The 26,491-nt window shown below is 37.4% G+C and overlaps 1 protein-coding gene across 1 annotated transcript in view; it reads right to left on the bottom strand.

Annotated features, from left to right (window-relative positions):
• Positions 1 to 26,491, bottom strand: part of thsd4 (thrombospondin type 1 domain containing 4) — a 354,761-nt gene that overhangs the window by 227,984 nt on the left and 100,286 nt on the right. The window contains exon 6 of the mRNA XM_018092415.2: positions 10,770 to 10,872. Within this exon, the coding sequence (XP_017947904.2) occupies positions 10,770 to 10,872 (103 nt within the window). The remainder of the gene's footprint in view (positions 1 to 10,769; positions 10,873 to 26,491) is intronic.

Here is a 26,491-nt window from a genome sequence, read left to right as displayed (position 1 = left end):
AATTTGCACATTTGCTTCAGAAACACTTTTATAGTTTATATAAAAAGCTGCTGTGTAGCCATGGGGGCAGCCATTCAAGCTGGAAAAAAGGAGAAAAGGCACAGGTTACATAGCAGATAACAGATAAAACACCATTGTATTGTACATAACTTATCTGTTATCTGCTATGTAACCTGTGCCTTTTCTCTTTTAAATGGCTGCCCCCATGGCTACACAGCAGCTTCATTTACTAAACGATAGTAATGTTTCTAAAGCAAACACACCAGTTGCACCAGTGCAGGGCAACAGTACATTATACTGTAGTTCCTTGTATACACTTTGATTTTTTGGTGTTACTGTTCCTTTAAAGTTGCCCCACACAGCCTGATTTAGAGAATGGTGCAATACACCAACAATGCCGATTTATATATTCATTTTTATGATTGTAGATTTGTTGCATTAACAGCAACATGTGAAGATTTCAGATTTTGCATAAAATGAATTGCGCTTTGACTTCTAACTTGTTGTACAATGCCGAGATGAAACAAATATGTATGTTTGCTGTTATATACTGTATACAGCAGAAAACATAACAACAAATATAAAACAGTCTGTATAAATACTTTTTTCCCCCCACAAAACATTTCTAAATATAATATGAAAAAAACTAACCTACAATGTCAAAAGAACATTTTAAAGCTCACACATACAATTTCTGTGTGAAAGATTAGTCGGTTGGGCAGGGTACATTTCCTGGTTACTTCCTCTCACACACTGTAAGAGAGATTAACATCATAGATGTTTTTAAGTCAAAGGAATTTTCTTATCATATTTATATCCACAAAGCTATGCAGAGCCTCTAAACAGTCTGCAGTGAGTATGGCAAGATTATAAAATGGGGAAAGAAAAAATTAGAACAAGATCAAACAAGCTAACTCCCATTAAGTATAATAAATTGCCTGGGATAATGTACTTACAATTACTAGAAAAATCTTTTGTTTTGCAGCACACATTGGCTTTTTCTTTCTACTGTGGCATTAGTATTTTTGCAAAATAAAAAAAATGGGAAGCAAATTTAACAAAAATTGATCACAATTTGTGCATAATCTCTATTGCAACTGGTAGCTTTTGATAAATTGGTCCCAAGGTATTTAAACCTTTGAAATAAAACTTCTGCTTCACTGTACAATTACCATAAAGACTGTCTGCAAGTCCAACTCATAGTAGTATCAGAGCAATCCACTCTACTTACTACACAAATGAGTGTATGCAGTCTGTTTGCATACACATAGCTGAACAATGGTTTTCCAAGTGAAAATAGGAATGACTGGTGTGTTGGGACTATGCATGCATTTTAAGGCAGTACTGGGTTTATGGTGTAGCCCAAGACCAGGTTTTTGTGTATAGAACCAAATAAATAAATGTCTTTCAGAGTGGATAGGAACTTACTAACAATAAATGTTGAGCTGTAGGTAGTAACCTTTTATATTGGGATCCAAAATAAATACAGAGTTTTTATTTTGGAAGCCTCCATATGTCTATTACAGCAAACTTTCATCTGCATCAAGATGCAAAAGCAAAGCCCTTTTTTGTCTTTCTCAATGGGAAAACCCAGGTTAAAATTTACAGATACAAGCCACTTCAAATTTTCAAGATGACCCCAAATCAATAATCTAAACCATATATGTCAAACACAAGGCCCGTGGGCCAAATCCGGCCCACCTAGCTGTTGTATGTGGCCCTTGGTGAGTGTGTCTAACCATCCAGCCTGATCAATTTACATTTTCCTCACATAGTAACTAAGACTAAGGGGTATATTTATCATGCTGTGTAAAAAGTGGAGTGAAGCATTACCAGTAATGTTTTTACACATTGTGATAAATATACCCCTTAGTATCTTACTAAGTATATTAATAAAAAATTTGGCCCACGACTTAGCCTGTGTTTTAGATTTCGGCCCCTTATGTGATTGAGTTTGACACCCCTGATCTAAACCAACAGGATTTTCAAACCCAATAGATATCCAGTAAGTTTTTGGATACATAGTGGTAGTACAAGCCACTAGTTTGGCCATATACATGGACCAATAAGCTATTAGCTTACTCTGCAGCAGTGAATCTGGGTAAAAATTGCAGCACATGGAGGAAACCCATACTATAATCCTGCTTGGGTTACATTTTTTCAAACCTGAATCTGACTCATACCACAAACCCGCAATTTGACCCACGTGGTCCGCACCCAACCTGCTTGCTTGCTTAATGGACTGTGCTCATGGGTCTAATGCCCGAAGCATGGAATTAGAATATTCCCCGCTGGAATTAGAGGAATTTCAAAATATACTATTCCAAGACAATTACTTTTAAACATAAAATGAAAGGGTAATAAAATGAAATAGAGAGAGATATATTGACAGGCAGTCTTCTCCACATTTAATGGTTCAACTTTAAATCTGTCATGTGACATGCTCTTACTTGCTTAGGCTTTAAAAAGTGGCCCATTAGTTGTGCCAAATTAATTATTTTGCAGATAAATCATTAATCACAGTATTATTTTCCTACTGAAGCAAAACATACATATTTATATCTGGGAGCAGGCCACTAGGCCAGGGTGGCTCAGCCTCAGGCAGGCAAGACAGGGTGGCAGGCCACACACAGGCAGAGAGAGTTGCGAGAGTTGCTGAGGCAGGCAAGAGGCACAAGAGGAGAGGCAGGCACTGGCAAAGTATACACACAGGAGCAGGTCAGGAGGATGGGAGCTAGGAGACTGGTCTCAGGAGACACTAAGCTGCTGGCTGCAAGCTCAGAACGTGCTGGTCTGGAGAAAATGGCAGACTGTGACAACTAAAGATCCGCATGACATTATGACGCACCCACTACTCTTGCAGTTCATTTGTGAAGCTGCACCACTTCTGCCAGAGCAGGGGCGAGTTTTATCCTTTACAGTACACCTGTTACCTGAAAAAACACTTCCCTCACCAACCAAAGGTGTGGGCTAATAGAGTCCGCATTTCGGATGGGAAAAACAATAGTCTTTTTTTTTAAAAAAAAATAGACCCCCTACAGTGCTAGGCTGCCCACACCGAGAGGGAGCACCCGGTGTGTTGTGGTATAGTTATGCGCATGCGAGTGCCACAACTTGCTCATTAAGTTCATGTATGTGGCATAGACAGGTAAGGCTGATGCCACACGAGGCGTAGTGGCATAGACAGGTAAGGCTGATGCCACATGAGGCGTAGGGCTGATATTGTCGGCAAGCGGAAAAATGCTTGGCAGAAATTCAGCCCTACGCCTGCTACTTGTGCCTGCACCCGAATGAATGGAATACGCTCTGGTGCAGGCACATGTAGCCGATATACGCATGAAAACGCGAGACTTTGCATTCTCACACGTTTTCATGCGTATATCGGCTACATATGCCTGCACCCGAGCGTATCCCATTCATTGGGGTGCAGGCACAAGTAGCAGGCGTAGGGCTGAATTTCTGCCAAGCGTTTTTCCGCTTGCCGAAAATATCAGCCCTACGCCTGGTGTGGCATCAGCCTAAGGCACCTGAAGCTCCCTCCTCATAAGCGTTGCCTAGTGCTAGAGGGGACTGTTATTTCTTTTAAAAAAAACTATTGTTTCCCCCACCTTTGGTGAGGGAAGCAATTTTTGGGTGATAGGTGCACTTTAAGTTCAAAAGGAATACTGCAGTGCTGACTTCCCACCTCACCCAGAACTGATCTAGGGGGCAGAGACAACAGGGGCTTTTAATCCGAAAACCGGCCTGCTCTAAGGTGAGGGCACAACTTTCTGCCGACAACCCTGCCAGAAGTCGGGTATTCTGCAAGTACCTAACCCAATGCAGGACTCTAACCCATTCAAGCACAGAGAGAACATATACACTCCTTGCAGACACTGCCCTGGTCTCAAAAAATCCAAATCAGAATAAATATCTATTTATTTACTAATAAATATCTATTTATTTGCTGTTATTTTTACTTGATATACGGGAATACTTTACTTAGGTATTACTATTAAATATTCTGTACAGGAAACTAGGGGTAGGCAGAAGAGGCACCTAACGAGGGGTAGGCAGAAGAGGCCCCTGTCTAGAGCGCAACTGTGAGGGGGCGCTAGGCAGGTACCTCTGTTGCCACCCCTAGCCTGTGATCTCTTACCCCCACATTTGATTTCCCAGGCGCTCCCTCCCTGCACTGCATCTGCGCGCCACGCTACCCCATCTAGGGGTCCCCGTGTGTTCAGGGGGAGGGGCAAGCAGTGGCCGGCCAGGTCGCCCGGCCGACTTGGCCCGCCTCTAATTCTGTAAAATAAGTTATTCACTACAAATCCACTGGAATTGCAAGAATGACTTTTAGCCCTGTTAGACAAAAAACACAAAAAAGATGGGATATTTTTCAGATGGTCAATAGAATTTTTACATGTGGCAATGCAAAACATTTTGCACTATGGTTGACTTTTAAAATCTGGGAGCAGATGTGGTGATTATACAAATACCATATTTAACACTCATGTTACTAATCATGGGGATTTGTATATGTGACTTGTATGAATAATGCTGACAGATGCTCTTATTCTTTGCAGATAAACAAAGACATAAATATGCCTAATTCTGTCAGATTACCAAGATGTGGTAAACATACAAATTTACATTCCAACAGAATGGATGCCACCTACACGAATGAGCACTGACACAATACAGGAAGCAAATTATCTTTATCTCTTTTCACTTTAGGTGATATAACAGTACTGCAGTAGACTTGGTTAAATAATGGCTGCTGCCTTTATACTCTTTGAGCTCTTCTATCGCTTTGTCCAACCAAAGACTGAGGTACAGCAATATGAAGAGTTAGGTATTGTATGTCACATGTTGCAGTACCTTAAATGATGGACAGTAGAATATATATATACTGAAAGATATTGTTTCTTGATGGGCACTTATCACCGAAAATTCCTTTCCCCACCAGAGGTCCGGGCTATTAGAGCCCACACTCCGGTTGGTCAAAACAATAGTGCAAAACTGCAAAATGAGTCACCAAGACCTTTAAGAAGCTAGGGGAAAAGTAAAATAATTACATGTTCACCTATTAATATTCCAACTGGCTTTACAATGTGCATAGGCAAGACACCCTTATCATTTCTGGCACAGGTAGCACTTACACTGATAAACTTGTCAATGAATGTTTATTCTACAAATAATTCTCTCAGGCCAGCCTAATTTGTCATGAATTCCCTCAGCTGTATTAGCGTGTGGAGTCCTAGCTACTTCCATGGCAAGGAAAGAAAGTTACATGATGAGCTTTAGGCTAATGTCAGACCAGGCGTATGACGTATATTTCGGCAAGTTGAAAATGCTTGCCGAAAATACCGCCAACCAAGTACAAATATGTGCATTGAGCCAATGCCATTGGTTAACACAAGACTATGCCATTTACGCAAAATTTAGTCTACTCCAAATTTCATTTTCTTCTGTTTTGTCGGACTCATCTTATTATAAGCAGAAAATACATGTGCAAAATGATTTTTCATAGTTTTCACTCTTTGAAAAGTGATTAAGTAGCAGTAATTATCATACAGGTGATATTTTAAATTCTACAGGTTGAGCATTTAAATACTGGACCACAGAATAAAAATTATGTAAGATGCAGCTCACTATATCTGTGAGCCCTGCTAATCCTTCTGGACAAGGCCGAAAATCCCTTATTCTTTCACTGGATATGGATATTTATTTACTGAGTTCATTAACAGCAGGCCAATGAAACCCATTTTCTGCAATTAAGTTCAATTTTATTATAATAAAATACTAATAAAACAGAAGGTTTATTAAAAAAAACAAAAAACTTTCATTAGTTATTCAAAGGCAGTTACAGCCCCCTGGGATCTCCATTAACACTAACGGTAGAAAAGGAATGTGATAACACGCACCAGCAGAAATCAATTAGCAGAAGTCTTGTAACTTCACTTGCCCCTGGTTTTAAAACTTGAAATGTCATTTTTGCCATGAGTCTGAGCCTTTTACTTTAAAGGCTCAACTTCCCAAAATGTTCCTGTTAGGCTTGATTACATTTCACATACTTTTACAGTAAACATTTATCAACTAGGGGTCTGTGCCATTCCTCCCAAGCAGGTATGCTTTCATTGCATACAGTAAGGCATAATTTATATGCTCTTTCAGTTGCAGTGCACTAAGGAACATGTCTGGCACCAAATTTAGATTAAGACCAAGATAGTGTTTTCAGATCACTCTGAGTGAAATGCTCATACAGTCGATCTTTTGTTGCTAAGCTAAAATAATAATTTGCTCTTACTTGACATAGATCTACTAATCTTTGATATAATATTAGACACAAATGCTGCTGCATCACTATAAAACCAAACACATGTCCCTCCATTTAATGGTAATAAAGTGCATATATTCACCTTGGCAGATCAACTGTATGGGCTACTTTGCTATAGCTTCTGAAGAGAAAGCTTAAGAAGAAGCTGTGACTCATAGTGTAAGCAGTATCATAGCAGATTGGTAATGCAATATCATTATGGTGCTTCATTATAACTGCTCAGTTACTCTATACCAGTGGGCCCAAACTTGGAGAAAAAGTTGCTGCTTTGCTGGCCCTGCAAGTGGCTGAACCTCTAGTACTGATGCAGCCATTAGCAATAGACAAGTGCACAATTTGAACTTTTGGGGCTATGTGATTATACAAGAATCTTGTAAATAGCATGTAAACCCCACATTTCTTCCAAGAGTCCCATTGCTGAAAATTGTTTGGGAGGTATTGGAATTTCACAAAAAATAGAAGCGATAGATCTCTCACTGCAGAACTAATTCCACTGTGTTGTCATGTTATCTTTAAGTTATTTCTCTTGTTAATTAGACCAAACACAGACTGAGCTTTGGGATGTCCTGCAGGTAAACATATGCTGCTATGAGATTCGGCAGGATGAGCTGATACCTATGCAATATGGCAACACATCAATTATCAAATTATACCACTGCCAGACTGATCACTGACCAATGGTTCAGAAATCGCTTCCTAGAGTGAAAAGCCAACCTTTAACAACAAAGTCGGCTTTTCACTCTACTACGCATGCGCCGGCCCAGGGATTTTGCCAGCAGAAGAAAGAGGAAGAAGGAAGCGCTCGCTGCTACCCCGGGCTGGAGCTGTTCTCTCCTAACAGGGGCACCAGCCCGGGGTACAAGGTAAGCGATTTAAGTCACTTGGGGATGCCTAACATTTTGGCACCCCCAAGTGACTTAGCCTTTCCTTCTCCTTTAAGCCATTCTTGTATAGATTGGGTTTACGCTTGGGGCCGTTTTAATGGAGGACCAACTTTTATGGGCTTCCGCAAAAAATTCTCCAGGGGGGGCAAAGTCATCAAGCAAAAACAACCTGCTTTTTTAGACTAAGCCTGTATAAAATAACTAGGTGCCATGTTTGTAGGAAATCAATTTATTGGCAATGCACACAGCTTGCATAATTTTATAACTAGGGGGGCTGTTCAAGTAGAGAGTATAAATCATGAAAATCTGCTGCGCATCGCTGCTAAAAAAATGTCGCAACACACTCTTTGTGATCACATCCCTAAATACCACCCTCATTTTACCAAAACATATCCCAGATGTGCCAAAATAATTAGTACACAAATATATAACGAGCATATCAACCCTAGATGAACCAGAAAAATGACTAAAATAGATAACAAGCATATTAACAAGCTTATTAACCCAAGATGTGCCAGTACATTTACTATGGGAATGAACAATGTGCATATTAACTCAACTAAATAATCACTAAATCAAATACATTACAGGCATTTTATCAACAGATGTGCCAGTATAGCAACTATGGAAAATGGACAATATGCATAATACCCAGATGTGTGCCAATATAATTGCCATCAAACATGGATAATCAGCATATTAACCTGTGATACAGTATAAATATGACACATAATGGATAATCTGCATAATAACCCCTAAACAAGCCAGTATAACCTCTAAATAAAATAAGTAATGGACATTTTAACCCCAGACATGCCACTATAATAAATATCGTAAATGGACCCATGGCATGCCAATACATTTTCTACAGGAAGAGCATAATCTGCGGATTAACCCCAGATGTGCCAGTATAATTACTATAGGAAATAGATAACCAGAATATTAAACACATGCATGTCACTATAATCAGTTTAGAAAGATCATTACAAATGCCTATTCAGCATTCCATTAACTCATAACACCGATATTTACTGTGGCAAGATAAATGTTTCAAACTGGTAAACTGGTTGCCAAAGTAGCATTGGCTAGTACCTTTTGGGTCTTAAGGGTTACCCGGCCATGCTGGTCTCACTCTGGATAAGACCCCCACTGATGTTATTGAGCTGCAGAATTGAGTAGGGAGGGCAGAACTGTATTTTTAAGTGTTGAGTTGAAGCATCCCCCATATTATGATGCTGCCTTCACAATGCTTCATACTTAGGATGGTGTGTTTATTATAATGTCCAAACATGGCATTTAGGGGCGTATTCATTATGCTGTGTAAAACTAATTCGCCGAGTAAAAAGCTGTGTAAAATAAATGGAAAAGATCGCCATCTGAATGCCGGATATTACGCCGTTATTTTCCATAAGTTCCGGTCGAAGAAAAACCACGTAAAACAATTACGCTGATTTTATGCCGTTTTTACGCCATTTTTACACGGCGAAGCCTGGCGATGTGTGGCAAATTTTCTCGCCGTTTTTTACACAGCATAATAAATATGCCCCTTAGTCTGATCTTCAAAAAGCTTGATTTTGGTCTTCAAGATGCCATGTCTGAATTAGTTAAAAGTGCCTTTCTTTTTGCCACCCTTTCATAAAGCTGTGACTGGTGAAACAACTGCAGACATTTCTTATATGCATATTCTCCCAATCTCAGCCAATGAAGAGTGCAACTCCTTTAGAGTTGTTATAGGTATCTTGGTGGCCTCCCACATTAGACACCTTCTTATACGTTCCACTTTTAGTGGATGGTCAGTTGCCAGTTTTACAGCTGTGCTATCCTTTTCCCATTTCTTAATATTTGAATTAAATTGTTCTCCAAGGTATATTCTTATACTATCCAACCTTACGTTTTTCATTCACCTTTTCACATAGTTGCTTGGATTCTTGAAGTGTTCTTTTGTCTTTTGCCACCAAAATAATTCGCCAGAAGTTGGACCTTCCAGCTACATGTGTATTTATGGTTAATGCCAGACGAGGTGTAGTGCGGATATTTTCGGAAGTGGAAAAGCGCTTGTTGAAATACCGCCCTACGCCTCCTACATGTGCCTGCACCCGAATGAATGATATAAGCACTTTTCCACTTGCCGAAAATATCCACCCTACGCCTCATCTGGCATTAGCCTATACTACAATCACTTGAAACCCCTTTGATTACACACAGGTGATCTACATTTATATATATGCAATCGGGTAATTTGTGTGTTTTCATAGTTGTTAATTTAAAGAACTAAAGCTTAACTAAAGTAGTCTAATAGAAATATTGTACTTTATGTTATAGGCTTCTGCACCAGCCCAAGGCAACCACAGCCTTGTAGCAGGGAAGAGCTGTGCCCCCAAAGATGCCCCAGTAGCTCCCCATCTTCTTTTCTGCGGATTCCCTGCACATGCTCTGTGCTGCTGTCACTTACTAAGCTTAGGGACTGACTAACAATATACTGTATATATAGAATATAAATGTCACAATACAAGGCTGATTAGTAAATGATTTAGGGGATTGGTACATGGCAGCTCTGAAACTAGTGCCATTTGCATCAACCACTGTGATTTAATGTTCTATGACAATAAAAATGTGAAAAAATGACAGAATACAATTTATTTTATTAGACATTCGGGTGTTCCTCTTAAGTGGCATAATATTTAATGCTGGATTGTATAATATATTGAAGGAAGAAATCCAAAATCCACTTTCTTGAGTCATTTGGACAGACAGACAAATAGCTGGCAATGCAACTTATCATTAGAAAATGATTATGGAAGAAAACATTTAAGCCTTAAACTTGGATGCAGAATGCATTCACTATTTCTAATGTAGTTTAGATAAAACACTCAAATCTAATTATAAGCCCATGGAAGATCATATTAAACAGAATGCTTTAATTAATAATGTAATTTAAACAGATGCTGCCAGAGACTTTAGGATGTCACTTCAGTTATACTGAATAAAAACAACTGGCATTCATTTTATAAAGTTTTTCTCATCTTAAAAGGGAATAATTAGAGAACTTTATTTACTATGGCATACCATAGGATATTGTATTTCCACTTTTATTGCTGTGTTCTAGTAAAAAATTAACATCCCCAACTTTGTTTTGAGAGCAGCCTAATATATTCTCCTAAAGGGAACTAGATGGGGGTAAATAAAGTTGCAGGGTCTAAATGAATCTAAAATAAAAAAACACAAATAATTAAAAATGAAGACCAATTTTGAATTGTCTCTACAGCAGTCTAGAAGTCTCTATGTCTCTAAGTTAATTTAAAGGTGAACAAACCCTGTAAGGAGGCATTGTTCTGTCCACATGTTTTTTAAGGGGTAGTGGCTAAATGTATAGTATATATCTTACAAATGAATGGCTTGCCTGTAATTTGTGGCAGAGATATCACTAACAAGTTATGGTCTCTGCTATATATTTACTATGTCTGCTGCTGTTCATATGGATGGTAGAAAAGCCTCCTAGGTAAGGGAGGATAAGGAATTTATTTGCAAAAGACCACTAATTCTTTATAGTTTGTCACTGTTTTGCTTACCTTCTGTAAATGGTTCCCATTCATACAATCTCCCCATAAAGGGTTTGTTATTATAGGATGCACACTGCACTTCTCTGATGCCTCTGTTGCTCCCAGGACACAGCTGTTAAAACAAATAACCAGACAATTATTTATAGTCTTAAACTGATGGCTGCCTATACAATGACACAAGCAAACTGATTAATTTTATAAGTGATTTATCCCTCTTGGTAAAGTTGGCTTTTATTACAGGTATAGTTGCAATTGTCTTAACCAACTACAGTCTTGCATCCTTACAAAGTGATTCTGGAGTCAGTTGCAGTGGGAAGGGCAGCCAGTGATTTTGCTATACAATAAGTTAAGCCTTTGTTACTATTAGACATTTAAAGGAAATAGCAACAATTTTGGCTTGTGGCAGATTCTACAACTCAGTTTTGCCTTTAAATGTACTGTAACCCTCTTACAGACTAGAGGGATATTTTAAGCACAATTGAGAAGTTCAAGCCTGAACAAGACTTGCAGAGAAGAACAGTTACATGATCCCCTGTGCTGGTGCAAAGGAAATAAGTACAGTACATGGAATGAGGAATTACATATTACTGATCTGAGAAACTATGTAGACAATTTCTTAGGTATGTTTTTCTTTCTATACCTCTACTCGCACACAGCACTGTATATTAAAACAATACATTACAATACAGACAGGGATCAATACCTTAAGGGTATATAAATAAATGCAAAAATGCAAGAGACAAGTGAAAGAATATCACTGTAGCAGAGTAACTCACAGACCCAAATAGAAGGATAAAAAGTTCTGCAAGTGGTTGAAGCATTGCCATCTAAGTAGCAATACTGAGGCAGTAACCAAAGAGTTAGACAATGGGGGAGACTTATTAAGACACAAACGCTCAGAGCGTTCATTCGAACGCTCCGAGTGTATTTTCGTAGTTTTTTTCACGTTTGCACAACTTTTTCGTACGCCCGCATGAATTTTTCGTATGTCTGCGCGACTTTTTCGTACACTTTTGGAAAAGTTCTGCCATTGTTTACAATCGTTCGGTACGAACGTTTCGTGACTTTCAGATCACCAATACGATATTATCGTGACTAATACGATTTTTTCCTAAGCATTTTCGGGATATTTGCGATCTTCAGAAATTATCGTATCCAATCTGAATTTTTCCCATTCAAGATTCAAACTCGAGTTTTAATGAATCGGCCCCTTTGAGGTTATTCTAAAGACATTGAAGGAGAAATGTACAACAACCCAACTCCACTTCATTCTCTGCCAATAGCCCTGCAATCCGAAGTACATAGTGGCCACACATGATCAAGGGTGGAAGATAAGGTGGTACTTAGAGACAAGGAGGGTATACAATCAGATAAGAACAACTGCTCCAAGAACATCATGTGATACACCGCCCTATTGCCCATCTCAGCTAGTGCTTGATTTTCTGTCTGGTTCATTAGAGGGCAACTGGAGCAGATTGGATGACCTTTATGGAATATACAAAATGAATGTACAACAAAGTTGCCTATGCATGACCCTTGCCACACCAACATGTCACTTTCATAATCTGCAGTAAGAATATGGGAATTACTAAGAAAATATTTCTGTGCTAAAAGGTTTGATTTGGCACATAATTACGCTGTATAATTCCATTTCTGTAGTCCCAGACCTCCTTGTGCAGAAAATTTCAGGGTTGCTGAGATGTAAATGTTGTTTTTCTTTCCACCACAATCTCCCTGCAGACACATCCCCACCCACTTGCCACCCCTGACAGATATACAGCTGCATACCCACGGACACTAGCCCCATATACAAAAAAATAGAAATATGTGTTAGTGGAAAATCATTTCTTCCTCAGGATATACTTACATTTCTCAAACTAAAAATTCACGCCTGACTTAAAACACTTCACCTATGACAATTATTAGAATTGCAGTTTTAAATATCTCTAAGGCGTTTCTATGGCCAGTTTCAATTTTGGATGAATTTCCAGATCTGAAACTAAGCTACCCGTGCATGCATTACATAATGTGTTTTGGTAATTCTCTTTCATAACCACAAACTGTTATTGGGTTTCTAACCAAAGAATGAGGATATCTGCATGTTTTTATTATAGTCTGATTAATACAACATGGGGTCAAAGCAACATACACTGTAATAAAGCAAGGAAGCAAATGTCCCTAATACTTGCCTTTCAACACCAAAACTGCACTTATGATATCAGTACATCTAATGAATCATTGCTTGAACAACCCTGCATGGAACAATTCATATATCTTGTAATTTTGCAAGAGTTTGTGTGTTGGTTTGTGGTTTTAATTAGTTACCTTTTCTTTCTACATATCTACTAAATGGAACTTTTACTGCTATCTGGTTGCCAGGTGACCTTGCCAACAAATAAACAGAGTGAATGGCTAAATGTATTTCTAATCTATTTTAAATCTAGGAACGAGTATGGGATCTCTTATACAGAAACCTATTATCCAAAAAGCTCTAGAATACAGAAATGCCTATTTAAACTAACAATTATGTTTTTTTGATGATTTTCTTTTTCCCTGTTTTAATAAAACAGTACTTTGTACAGGATGGTGACTAAACTTAAAGCCATGTTGGTGGCAAATACTATACTGGCCTTTTTAAATACTCAATATTTTTAGATCTGTTAACCGTAAAATCAGGAATACACCTTACACAACTCTATTACCAGTTGGGGTATCATTGTATATAAATGACCACAATTTTAATACCAAAAAAAGAAGAGACTAATTCCTCAACTAGTAATATATTATCCAAATCATAATACAAAAATCAATATTTATTGAGAATAAGAAAAGAGAGGTGAAAGGGACCTGCTGAAAGCAGCAGAGGGTAATGGACAGGCTATAGATTATAATAAACAATGACACCCTACTTAAATTTATAAAGATGTTGGAAGCCACATCAGAGTTATGTGACCTATATAAAGGACTCAACCTGTGGCCTTGTCCTTTTATATGGCCACATAACTGTGATTTCTAATACTTTAATAAATTACAGTAGGGGATGATTTCCCCACTGTATACCCACTAATTAACAGTCAGTATTAGCCAGCACTCATGTTTATCTTTATGTTAAGTCAGATTTAAAGCCATGTGCTAAAGGAAAGTACCAAGGGCAATGTGGAATCCCTTTGGGTAGAGATTTTTAGCAGGGCTAAAGGTTACAAAGAAAATTATCACTGGTATATGCTATAAACCACCCCGTATAAGTGAGGAGGATGAGGCCCAGCTACTATTGCAAATGGAGGAGGCTTCACAACTAGGTCAAATTGTTAATATGGGGGACTTTAATTATCCGGACATTGACTGGAGTAATGTGGTGGCTAAGTCAGAAAGTAGGTTTGTAAATATGCTAAATGACAACTTTTTATTTCAGGCAGGAATAATTCTATTTTGGACCTGATAATATCTAATAATACTAAACTCATCTCTAACATTTGTGTGGGTGAGCATTTGGGGAACAGTAACCACAACATGGTCTCCTTTGAGATAATGCGGCAGAGACAGCTCTTTTTCCCATAAACACGACCAGCGCACCAGAGGCCACCCCTTTAGACTGGAGGAACGGAAATTTCATTTGAAGCAGCGTAGCTGGTTTTAGAGACACGGCAGCTCTCTCCCCTCTCCCGCTCCCCCCTCCCTCAAGAATGCTAAGAACTCACTCCCCCACTTTAGGAATGTGGATCTGAGCCAATCAGCAGGAAGCTGACTCATAGTCTTACTAACTGAGCATGTTCACTTGGTCTGCATGTCTGTGCAGGAGTGAGGCATTATGGGAACTTTCTTTACACAGCTCAGCATTTTTTCTTCCTGTTTGGCTTCAGATCTTCTGAACAGGTGAAATATGGGGAGACTTAAGGGCACTATTGAGACAACTGAAGGTATGCCTGCAGCTTGAGATTAACTCTTTACTAGCCTTTCCTTCTCCTTTAGGTTTTAACTTTCTTACTATCTGCAAAAAAAGTGGGATCAAATGTAGCCCCATCATTTGCAAAACTGTTTATGTTTTATAAAGATAATTTCTCTGTTGGTAAATATATGTCCCAAACTAAGACTGAAACCTTTAATGGTTGCAGCAGCATTTTGTAAATATAAGTCTTGAATTAACTTCTGCATTAGTGCTTCCTTAAAGGGACAGTATACACCACTTTCCAGCATGAGCTCAATAAATTGAGCTTGTACTGAACGTGTCTATATAACAAAGCTTTTTAATACTACTTTCAGGACAAATCATTGACAAATTCAAACACTGCTCACCTAATTTACTAACACTGGGCAAACTGCACCCATGGCAACCACTCAATAATTAAGATTTTTAGCCAGCACAAAATGAATTAAATAAATGTGAATTAAAACAAAAATATGATTGGTTGCCATGTGTTACTATCCAAGTGCAGTAAACAAGCCCAAAGCTTTTTTCTTCAGAATTGCATTTTGTATATGTGTGCATTTTTTGAAACATAAGTGACTGAAACAAGTAGTGGGACAAAGTCAAGGATTTTTCATTAAGTATGAATATGCCTCACATATTTTTTTGATAAAAAAAATAATTCATAATAGTCTTGGGCCAAACCGAATTCTTAGAGGCCAGGTACCAAACTGCCCAGACATGGCCACACCAACATTTTTGCAAAGGAAACAGGATAATTGTCTCATATTTCTTTTTTATTTTTGTTTTGGGACAATTTAACATGAACTTACATGAATTGTACAGCATTTTATAGATAATTACATAAATCAGATATCCAAACCCTGGCATAGATGCAATAACTGGCCTAAGTAATCATAAATCTAATTTAAAACTGTCTGAGATCAACTGCCCCTTGTTTCTGCAGAAGTTTCATTGAAATATAATTAAAACATATACATTAAATAAAACAATGTCATATGTGTCTGTGCATTGCTGTGGCCACACACAGGCAGATAATGCTGGGCAGCTTGGAAGGGTTTAGCACTTAGTAGGATTTTAAATGTACGTATGTATATCTTTATGCAATGCTACTTGTACATGCGGCGTTGTTTATAAAACCATTCAGAGGACACAGTGAATACAATAAACGAGAAGCAGAATTTAAACAATTGATTATAAAAGATTAGAATGCTATACTAAACTAAAATGGGCCACCCAGAACACCAGCAAGTTTAACCACATCATAATGCACACATGATTATTATAAAGAATATTGAAAACAAATTGACTTTACTTTTTACTGGTATAACCCAGATTGCAGAAGGTTCAACATAATTTATATTTACTAGTAATACAGTCTATAACAAGGCATTTGTGGTCCTGCTGGGTTCAGAAAGCTTTTACTGTTAAAAGAGAGTTTCAAAGTAACTCATGTAGCAAAATAAATTCTGTTTAAATGTGTGTGTGTACATAATGCATATATGTATGTACATTTAATGTGTATGTTCAAGTAATGTGTGCGTATTTAATGTGCATAGTGTGTATATAGTCCAAATCATATTGCTGCAATTTAATTTTATAATTACTCAGCAGGTTATGTTTTAAACTCAGCTTTAACTTTTTGCTTCCATCAGATTGCTAATGGTATTTATATATTCGGTGCATTTGTCCTTAGTGTCTTTGCTCTATGGAGTGCATCATTTTCCTCTTTATCTTTTACAGAAAATGTTAGAAGGAAATCAGTTTTTTTTACCCATAATGCAACATGGACAACAGTGAAGCAGTGATACGTCAAAACAAACATGTGGGGGTAGAAAACTGGATAGAAGTAGTGACTAACATTGCTTTACTACCAGAACTATAAACAATACAGTATGGGGCTGATTTACTAAGACACGATTTCGAATCCAAATTGGAAAAAATCCGATTGGAAATGAACATTTTGCGACTTTTTCGTATTTTTTGCGATTTTTTCGGCGTCTTTACGATTTTTGCGTAAAAACGGGAGTTTTTCGGCGTCTTTACGATTTTTGCTTAAAAACGCGAGTTTTTCGGCGTCTTTACGAAAGTTGCGCAAAGTCGCGATTTTTTCATAGCGTTAACACTTGCGCGCAAAGTCGCGCCTTTTTCGTAGCGTTAAAACTTAAAAGGCGCGACGTTTCGCGCAAGTTTTAACGCTACGAAAAAATCGCAACTTTCGTAATGACGCCGAAAAACTCGCGTTTTTACGCAAAAATCGTAAAGACGCCGAAAAAATCGTAAAATTACCGATCATTACGAAAAAAACGCAATCGGACGCATTCGGCCCGTTCGTGGGTTAGTTTGTGTTTGATTCTTCAACAAAAATCTAGATGTAGCCCATTCTATTTATCTGTCAGGATTCACCATTAAGAAAGAAAACATATGTGTGTATTACACACACACACTGGTCAACTTTGGTGTTGCTAGGAGAAAAACAATCCATTCCAATCATCCAGACACACAGCAGTGTTTTAGGGGCAGATTTATCAAAATGTGAGTTTAGCGATTAACACAAAACTCATCCATCTTTTATTCATTTCTATGGGGTTTTTAGAAGTGTATTTCTCAATGAAGTTAGGACTCACCATTTGATAAATACACTTCTCAAAATCTTTTAGGGAAGAACAGAACGTGGGTGGAGTTTTATGTGTTAAGCTCTAAACTCACATTTTTTTTACATATCTGCCCCTTAGTTCCTATTACATTTAGGCTAAACACTAACAACATACCTGTGTAAAAGAACTACAAATCTCTATGTATCTGACAAAGCATATTTATGTCAGGTGACTGTAACATGGTCTTCTCTTGTGCGTTTGCATTAAGAACTAATCCTAGGTTTAATTTTTTACTATCTTATTCACAAATAAAACAACAGAACTATTTTAATGTAGATGTCACAATTGTGTAATACATACATATATTTTTTGATGAATTCAAAGTCAGAAATAAATTTTTAGTATGTAGCTTTATTTTGCTTCCAATCTTTTTCAGCAAGAGATTGCTTTTCTTCTTGCCAATGATAAAGAGCTAGATGGTTTTGTTCCTGTTCCTCGGGGATACATAATTTGCCTTTCATTTCCTCTTAATAAAAATGTTGTTTTTAGTGTTCCTTGATATATTGTAGTGTTTTACAAGCTCCAGGAGAAGCGAACAACTGTTATGAAGGTCAAAATACATTTTAATAAATGTTGCAGCTTGTCATATAACCACATTTATCTTATAAAAAGTATCTTTAAAGCAGCCTGCATTCAGTTCATTTGTCATCTGAGTGTAACCTGTACCATATCTGCTCAATTAGAAAACAATTTTTAAATACCTTTCTGTACAGATTATGAGCACATTTAGGGGTTATTTTTGCTTCAATAGTAAACCCACCAGCTAGTAAGTCAAGCTCCCTCTTGGTTTCTTGTAATGAGATTATAACATTGTAGATGGGTTAAAAAAAGAAGGTACATTTTTGATACATTTTGCGGTATTTCAGGTGAGGAGTATTGTGGCTGAAATACTGCAAAATGTATCATATAAAAGGCCGACACTGAAGGCTGAGTAAGTAATATTTTCTTACAATGGCATCATCATTTATTCATCCTTGAAAAAAATAAAAAGGAGGAAAATAATAGTTTAAACCTTCTCAAATTATGAGTAAAGAGCAGTTCCTTTAATGTTGAAAAGAACATTAAATGCCAAGTGCCAGGTTAAGAAGTAACTTTAAACTCCTATTCTAACTAGCTTGAATCCATTTAAAGTGCACCTATCACCATCATTAAACATCACATTCCTGTGATTTTCTAACACAGCAACACTCTGAGACAGATGTTGGTGCACCCTAAAGACCCTACACCAAAGCACATGATAAGTAATGTGGTCTATGCTTTCCTTATCATTGGGGAGACAAAACAGCCTCTCTGTAAGAGAATAGTCCAACATCGGATGGCTAACACCTCAGGACAAGACTCAGCAGGAAAAGGGACACTTTTTTGAGGATAGTAACATGCTTATTTTGGATTGAGAGAACAGATGGTTTGAAAGAGGTGTGAAAGTGGCCATTTATGCCACCATCCCTGAATAGAGGAGGGGGCCTGCAACAGTGCTTGTCATCAACAATGAATGCCGCTTTGAAATCCTTACCCCGGTGGTTTCACAACAGTTCACATTTCCAGTCATGTACTTTGAAAGAAACTTTGAAACACCTGCATCAATGAAAATCATGGTACCATTGTGACTGGATCATGCCTTCTTAAACTTGTCAGTTACAGCCAATACCTAACTGAATAAGTTCAATGGAACCATTGTGATTGGATGTCTGTGACTGTAATACCCTCAAAGGTTTAAATGCCGGGGAATTCCCTACCAGTCATTTGAACTGAAGAAGCCACTCGGATAAGTGGTGAAACGTTTTCAACGTTCCAGTTGTTTTAGACTATCTACTAGATAGTGTTTTAAGCTTGTATTATTTTTGTTCACTGTGTGGGAGCGTGATGGCGTAATCAGGTGCCAAATTTAGTACTGGACTAAACATGTGCCTATTGTTAGGTCTTGAATCTTACCTATCCATACACAATGACCTTATTTACAAACTGTTAAATAAGGTGAGTTTAAAATCAATGTAAGTATTGCACTCTTAACTGCTGTTTTAATTGGACATTGGCCACAAAATAAACTCACACAAATCAGGTAAAGATTAGCTCTTAGCATGTGAGTGGCTCATTAGCATATGAGTTACCCCAAGCAATTCCAGGTCAGCTGATTACTCCATACCCATAGCTAATGAGGACTAGCTAATGAGGTCTAGTAACTGTCACAGGATAGAATGCATCAATTAGGGATGTAAATTAGAAGTGTGCAATAAAATATTTCAAGACTGTCAAGATTTCAGCAAAATTCTCTCTATTCAGGAGTACACATAGTGGAGTCACATGGAAATAAGAACTTGGATAAGGCATAATCTGCATTGGAATCCTAGGATTCAGCTGAATTTAAATTGAAATCCCGGATACTGGACATTTAAATTAATGACATCAATTGTGTTTCCAGCCCAGTGACATTACTGCTCTCAAGTTAGCCCTCTGTGTTAAATTTAAAACAAAGAGGCGACTGATATACCAAAATCAGGCCATATGGCTTATTTGCTACCCTTAGTTTGAACTTTTGGAAATGCAGACAGCACTCTTTTGGCCTGTTACTTGCTGCTATGAGTATCCCTCAATATTCCTCTTTCCAGCTCCGAGACTGAATGTGCCTGACCTTTATCTCCCTACATATAAAAACTATCTTGAATGCGCATAGCTTCAGTTTTAGGTTGCCAGACAAGCACCTGCTGTATATTTTGGCTGCTTTATAAGAATTTCTCCTGTTTTGAGCAGAAATGATAATCAGTTTCACTTGGAAATAAATATGTGCCCTGTGTGTTATATCTTATATTGTTCTGCTATTAAGTTAAGTCATCAGGAAATATGTATGTCAACATATGAAACAAGTTAGAATGGATTACAGCTCATAGTTAACAATAAGTGAATGCCAGTCATATCTCCCAGGCAGAGCATTAAGAATAAACCAAATGTAGGTTTTGTACAGCCAGTGTCAAGGAAGGAATGTGTTTAATGGTCTTTAAAATGCAAAAGAATGTATCTCTTAATTAAGGGTGAAGGGAGGAAGATAGGTAAATTCAGCCTAAGAATAAGAAGTGCCCTATGTTTAGGTGTAAAGGTTCATCCCCAAGAATGCACAAACACAGCTGCTCATTGTAAAGGCTGAACTGGAGTCAGAAACTTCCATTTCAGTGTTAGAGTATCTCAATGTGCTCTAATTCAGAAGATATTAGTAACGAGTCAGTGCCTGCTTCGTATTTGCCTCACATGCATAGATCAGAGGTAACATTTACATTTAGGTTAGGAGTGCTGCATTATAGTATTAACCCTGCCAGAGGACTCCAGACATTCATATTCACCAGTGCTTCTTCAGCCATATTCAATGTGCTTTAAAGACCATTATCATGATGAAAGTGACCCCAAAGATGCTGTGTTCCTTTGTTTTAAAGAACCATGTAATATAACCATGTAAACTCTTTCTGCAGCATATGTTCTCAGTTAAGCCAGGCATTTTATCTTCTCTGGGAAAAAAATATGCATGCACAAAATAACATAACAAAGATAAGATTAAAAATGCAAGATATTATGTTTTAACAGTACACTCTGTCTGGAAGGCCATAATAAATGTGTGATTTCACACTTGAGTCATATAATGCCAACAACTGGGAATGGAAGGGGGATCACTTAACAATTCAGAAAACACATTACAAATAAAATATTTAACCCACTAAGGGTCTGCAATGGGGCTTTATTTTGAATGGGAGTATTAAAAAACAATCCAATCATAACAACTAATGGACTGAATTGTAGCAGAATTTTCTTGAAAAGAAAGTGCCTTTTTTCTTGAGCATCACTCATGTCTGGAGATATTAAATGTTGGGGCATCCTAATCTGTTGCCCGACCTTACTGTATAATTTCCACACAAAGGTAGCATGTGGAGACAATGAGGCATATTCACCAAAGTGTGAATTTTCTCCATGCTTAACTTCACCAGAGTTCAACTTGACATTTTATAACACATCCCATATATACTAAAAATTGTCACTATACATTCCTGGCCGACTCCTTCGTTCCTCGTAGAGCAATCGTTTGGTTGCGCCCCCCACTACTACTGCTGTTTCCCGCCTTAAACCTTTCTGCCTTGCTGCCCCTTACATTGGGAATGCCCTCCCTGATTTCCTCCGGAGAGAATCCTCCCTCAGTCTTTTTAAAACTAAACTTAAAGACTACCTTTTGGAGCACTCGCACAGCACCTGATCTGGGAACTAGCACTTATATTGTCGGGTCACCCACTGTGACCTACAGCACTTATATTTGTCTATTTGTGTCTGTAAGTTACCCTCCCATATAGATTGTAAGCTCTACAGGGCAGGGACCTGCATCCTCTTGTATCTTTAACTCTTAACTTATTGCAACTATATATTTTATTTATTTATTTGTATTTATTGTTATTCTTTGTATTTATCTATTATTATCTAAATAACCCTGTTTGTATTAATGTATCCTACTGTACAGCGCTGCGTACATAAGTAGCACTTTATAAATAAAGATATACATACATACATACATATGGGATATTAGCAAAGAGAAGATGCTGTAGATAATGAAATGCAAAAGTGGCTGCTCAATTTTTATAAAGGTAGTTTACCAGCCTCACCCTGGAGAAATTTATTTTGGTAAATATTAATTCTTGGGCTCTTCGTAAATTGCCAAATATTCAATAATAATAATCAAAATTTCACCTGGAGAAGACTACTAAAATTTGAAGAGAATTTTCCCAACTATAAAGTTCATTTGCCAAAACTTGTTGTATTCTCCTTTTGGTAATGTTGTGGGTAATTTTCATTTTTGGTGAAATTACTTCACTTTAGTAAATATGCCCATTTATGAACCCCTGACCTCAACCCCATAACCAGAGGATCATACATTCATTTTCCTTACGTCTCCAAACCATCACTGAAACACAGACCATGATTGGCAAGTGTCACAGAAATGAACATTCCTTAATATTATGACTATAATATAATAATAGATCCCCGAGACACATTTGAAGAGCAGAGAAGCATTGCTTACCATGTATTTGTGAAAGTATTTCCATTGCATTTCTATTTCTATTCTACTGGCATATTTCTCAGAATTTTGTAAGGAATGTGGAATCAGTCTCAGTTGCTGTCTGAAAACTTGCTGGTAACATATAAATTTGCAGCACAGGTGTTGTTGGCTTCCTTGGAAATATATACAGTCTCCAAACTAAGAAGTGTAGATAGAGAAGAGGCTGATGGCATGGTCTGAACCTTAAGGAACCATAAAAGGTAGCTGAGCTGATAATGTACCAGAGCAGGAGAAAATGGACCATTTAATCCACAAAGTAAATTTTGCATATATTTATATAATAGCAAAGCATAAATGTACAGTACAATTCAAGTGTATATTTTTGCTAAAGCTGTGCTTTGAGGATATCTGCACGATAGAGGAATTATGTTTGACATAGCTGGGGATACCGTGGGAATATTAGTAGTACTGCACCATTCATGCTGAGCTACTCTAGTGAATTTACTCTCTCTGCTCTCTCTTTACTAAAGCCAATGGTAAATACCTTCCAGACCGTCTTACTTGCTGGTTGTCTTGTTACTTGTATTATTTGACTTGTGTATACAAATCAAACAACTTACAGGTGTCCAAGATAATAATTTATGTTATTGAGATTTCCTTCTGGGCAGCTGATTTCTCTTTTATTATCTATTGGAGAAAAACATTTGTTGCTAAAACAAATCCATGTCCCAGCACATAGCAATACTAAAACTGCCTTGCACAAGTCTTTACTGCTGTTCCTGGTCTTATAAACAAGATATTTCCAAATCACATCTTTCGTGCATATATCCAGATATGAAATAAAATACTATTAGTTCCAGACTTCCAAATGTCACATTTAAATGACAGTCAACAATAGCTAAGTATTCACTAGGGTGCAATCACTGACAAAGCTCTGTTTTACTTTTATTGCATTCTGTGGTCTTACAGAGATATCACAGCATTAAGGTGATATTTATTCCAGAAAGGTCAATAACTTTCTGCAGTTTATGGATGCCCCCAAGGGCTATCTGTTAATACCAGTGGTGTCTTGGCCAAAGGAGAAAATGTTGGGCCCGTTTGCCCTATAACTATTCTACTGTTGTTTATTTAGATATTTCAGCATTCCCTAAAAGTCTGAAGCTATTTGTCATTACTGAGAGCTGTACATTAACAGCAATGCAAGAGAAGGGCTGCAGGCTGTGCAACAAGGATAAAAAGTGGTGCATTTACAGTGGTGCATTTACAGTGTTGCCCTACTATCAGCCATTATGCCCTCTTAGATGCTATTAAGCCAATGCCACTATAAGCATTGCTTTAATTCCTGCATAGTCAAGAATGACATAATGGGAAAATATGAAAAGCAAAAAAACAAAATATCCAAACTGTACATAATTTACATTTTTAAAGCAATGAACAAAGATTCTTATTGCTTAACCTTCCGATGCCACAGATCTACAGAATTTGTGCTTTAAAAGTTTAGCAAAGGGCATTATTTCTCTGGAGGGTAGGCTTATAGTTAATTTAAGGGAAGACATGTGGCAACAATGTCTTTTAAACTGCTCTGCAAGTTCCCATATGGCTGTGGCACAGACAGGTGGCTGCAGTCAGATGAATAAGTATCTCCGAACTTGCAGACGAGTCTACTGCTAGATTATGATCAGCCCTAGAAATGTAGTAATTCTCACATCCTTTAGTGACCTCAAAATACTTTCATATTCCAAAACGTTAAAGCTTCATTTTACCTTTCCAACTTTGCATATGAAATGAAAGTGGTGTTCTTGAATTGCCAGATAGCACCCTTGTATTTTGTTAAAAGTGACTTTCAAAAAGAAAAACTATCCCTTATTTGACAGAGCATGTTCCAGCTCTCTAAAGGCTGTAGGAACAGCAGTTATCACAGATTCTATTTATCTCACTCCCCCTCCCCATTCTTGTAATGAATATATTTTACAAGGAAAAAGGCAGTTTCCTGTTCTACTTCTCTCTTGGTAGTTCCATTCATGATTTTCTGCAATACAAATAAAGAATTCTCTAATCCTTTCAAAGTAACACACGGGCAGGCAGACAGGCTAGAATGAGAAAGTGGTTTATCGAAAAGCATAAGCTTTTCATGCCAAAATAAGTATAAGGAGTCAATTGTGAATAATTAATGCAAAATTACATATTATCTAAGAGACTTGTTTCATGTGCACCCAAGTGGATTTTGTTAAGACCTTTATGGATCCTTGAAGGTTACTTCTAGCTAAAAAAAGATTTTTTATCTAGTAATAATACTATTATTAACATAATTGTCTGTGGCCCCTGTGCATTATATAAAAACAGATTTATAAAATATTTTTAATGTGTTTTTCTATATTGGTTTTAAAAATTGATTTTGAGTTTGCCTCTATATTATTGTTTTGGCCCATAAATTCCTAATCACAAAAACCATTATATATAGCTGACTTACCATCGGCTGAAAATATCTATAAGGTTTTTCACCTGACACAAGAAACTCCAAAAATGTCAGTTTTTAATTCTGGGCCTGGGTATGTGAAAGCTTTCTAACAGCTGTTTGCCACAAGGAAGGACCTTGTTACTACATCAGAAAGGTTCAAGTTGAACCATAAGGAGAACATTTATGGACTGGCCCCATACTGAAACATTATTCAACAGAAACCTGCAAACCCCCTTTGGGTGAAACAGAACCTTCCCCCTTTAAGGGAAGGTATTGTTTCACCCAAATCTTGCTGGACTACAACTCCCAGAAATCGGCAGGATATTATCAGGTGCCACCACATAAAGGGTGCTTCAATGACACAACATCAGGGATAAAACTTTTTTCCAAGGCCTTCCAGGCCAACAGTCAAGTACAAGTGGATCTTTCAAAAAGATCATCACTGTAGGCATTGCGAGCACATACAGAAAGTTATATATATACATAAAAATAAAGCAATAAAAATGATCATGTCTCTTATTGTAAAAGCTAAATTGATCAGATGCACATAACCAAATGCTAAAAAGCTCAAATAGAGGGTATATAAAAAGTGCATTATTCTGGAGATAGGCTGCTTTGCAAGTCAAGTACAGTGCAAGAACCACTATGATAAGGGTGGAATATCCCATTCCTATTAGTGCCTAGTTCCTGCATAGGTGCATGATATATAATATGCCAAATAGCATCACAGTATTAGTAGATTTTCAGTGTGTAGTACTACCCCTTATTGGGAAAATCTTGAGTGCTAAGTGCCTATGAACACTACCTGTGTATAAAGCACACGTGGAATGGGAATTAGAAAACCACACCTCTATGGAGCAGTAACAACTAAACAGAAAGTCTCAGGCTGGGGAATCAGAACAGAATAGGCCTATCTATGAAAGATAAAAAGAAGCGTTAAAAATTATATATAGGTATGTATAACTTTATTTATAAAGTGCCACAAGGGTACGCAGCACTGTACAATCTTACAAATATACAAAATTACACACAGGGTAATTATCTTCTAGGGTTGTCACCTTTTGATAATACAACTAAACAACAATTTTTCTAGTTGTTCAGGCCTTTAACACCAGCAGAAAACTAATAAAACAACATAACTACTCTCTCCTATATGATAAAGAATATATGCTAAGAAGTGGACACAAATTGTTATGTACATTAAAAATGCCAAATGAGCGTTTTTTTCTGTTTTTTTTTTAAACAGGATTTTATATTTTATACTACAAACTGTAGAGACAATAATGAATGGTCGTGCTTATGTAAAGTAAGTTGTGCAGAATACTCTGGAAATAGGGCTTCATATGCTGTGAGGTTATGTGCAGTTACAATAATATAAAATAGGCTTTAGAGGTTGCACTTGTGTTAAAATGTCATCATAGCACTTAGCACAAGATATCACTTTTAGTCTATGGGGACTATATGTATGTTATTAGGGTAATAACAAGGACACATTATAGTTAGCCCTGAGAGTATCTGCCCTTTAGTTCCTTAGTCCTCTTAGTAGATTCCTCTGGCCAATAAGAAGCCCTTTTGTAATTTAAGCATACAATTCTTGCATCCTATTGGATAACAGTAGTAGCCATGTTATATTGTTTTTCTTTTTGTAGTGCATAAACAAGCACA

This window comes from Xenopus tropicalis, chromosome 3, assembly GCF_000004195.4.
Source record: "Xenopus tropicalis strain Nigerian chromosome 3, UCB_Xtro_10.0, whole genome shotgun sequence".
NCBI lineage: Eukaryota > Metazoa > Chordata > Amphibia > Anura > Pipidae > Xenopus > Xenopus tropicalis.
The sequence above is the reverse complement of the archived record's forward strand: the minus strand, read 5'-3'. Positions and strand labels throughout refer to the sequence as shown.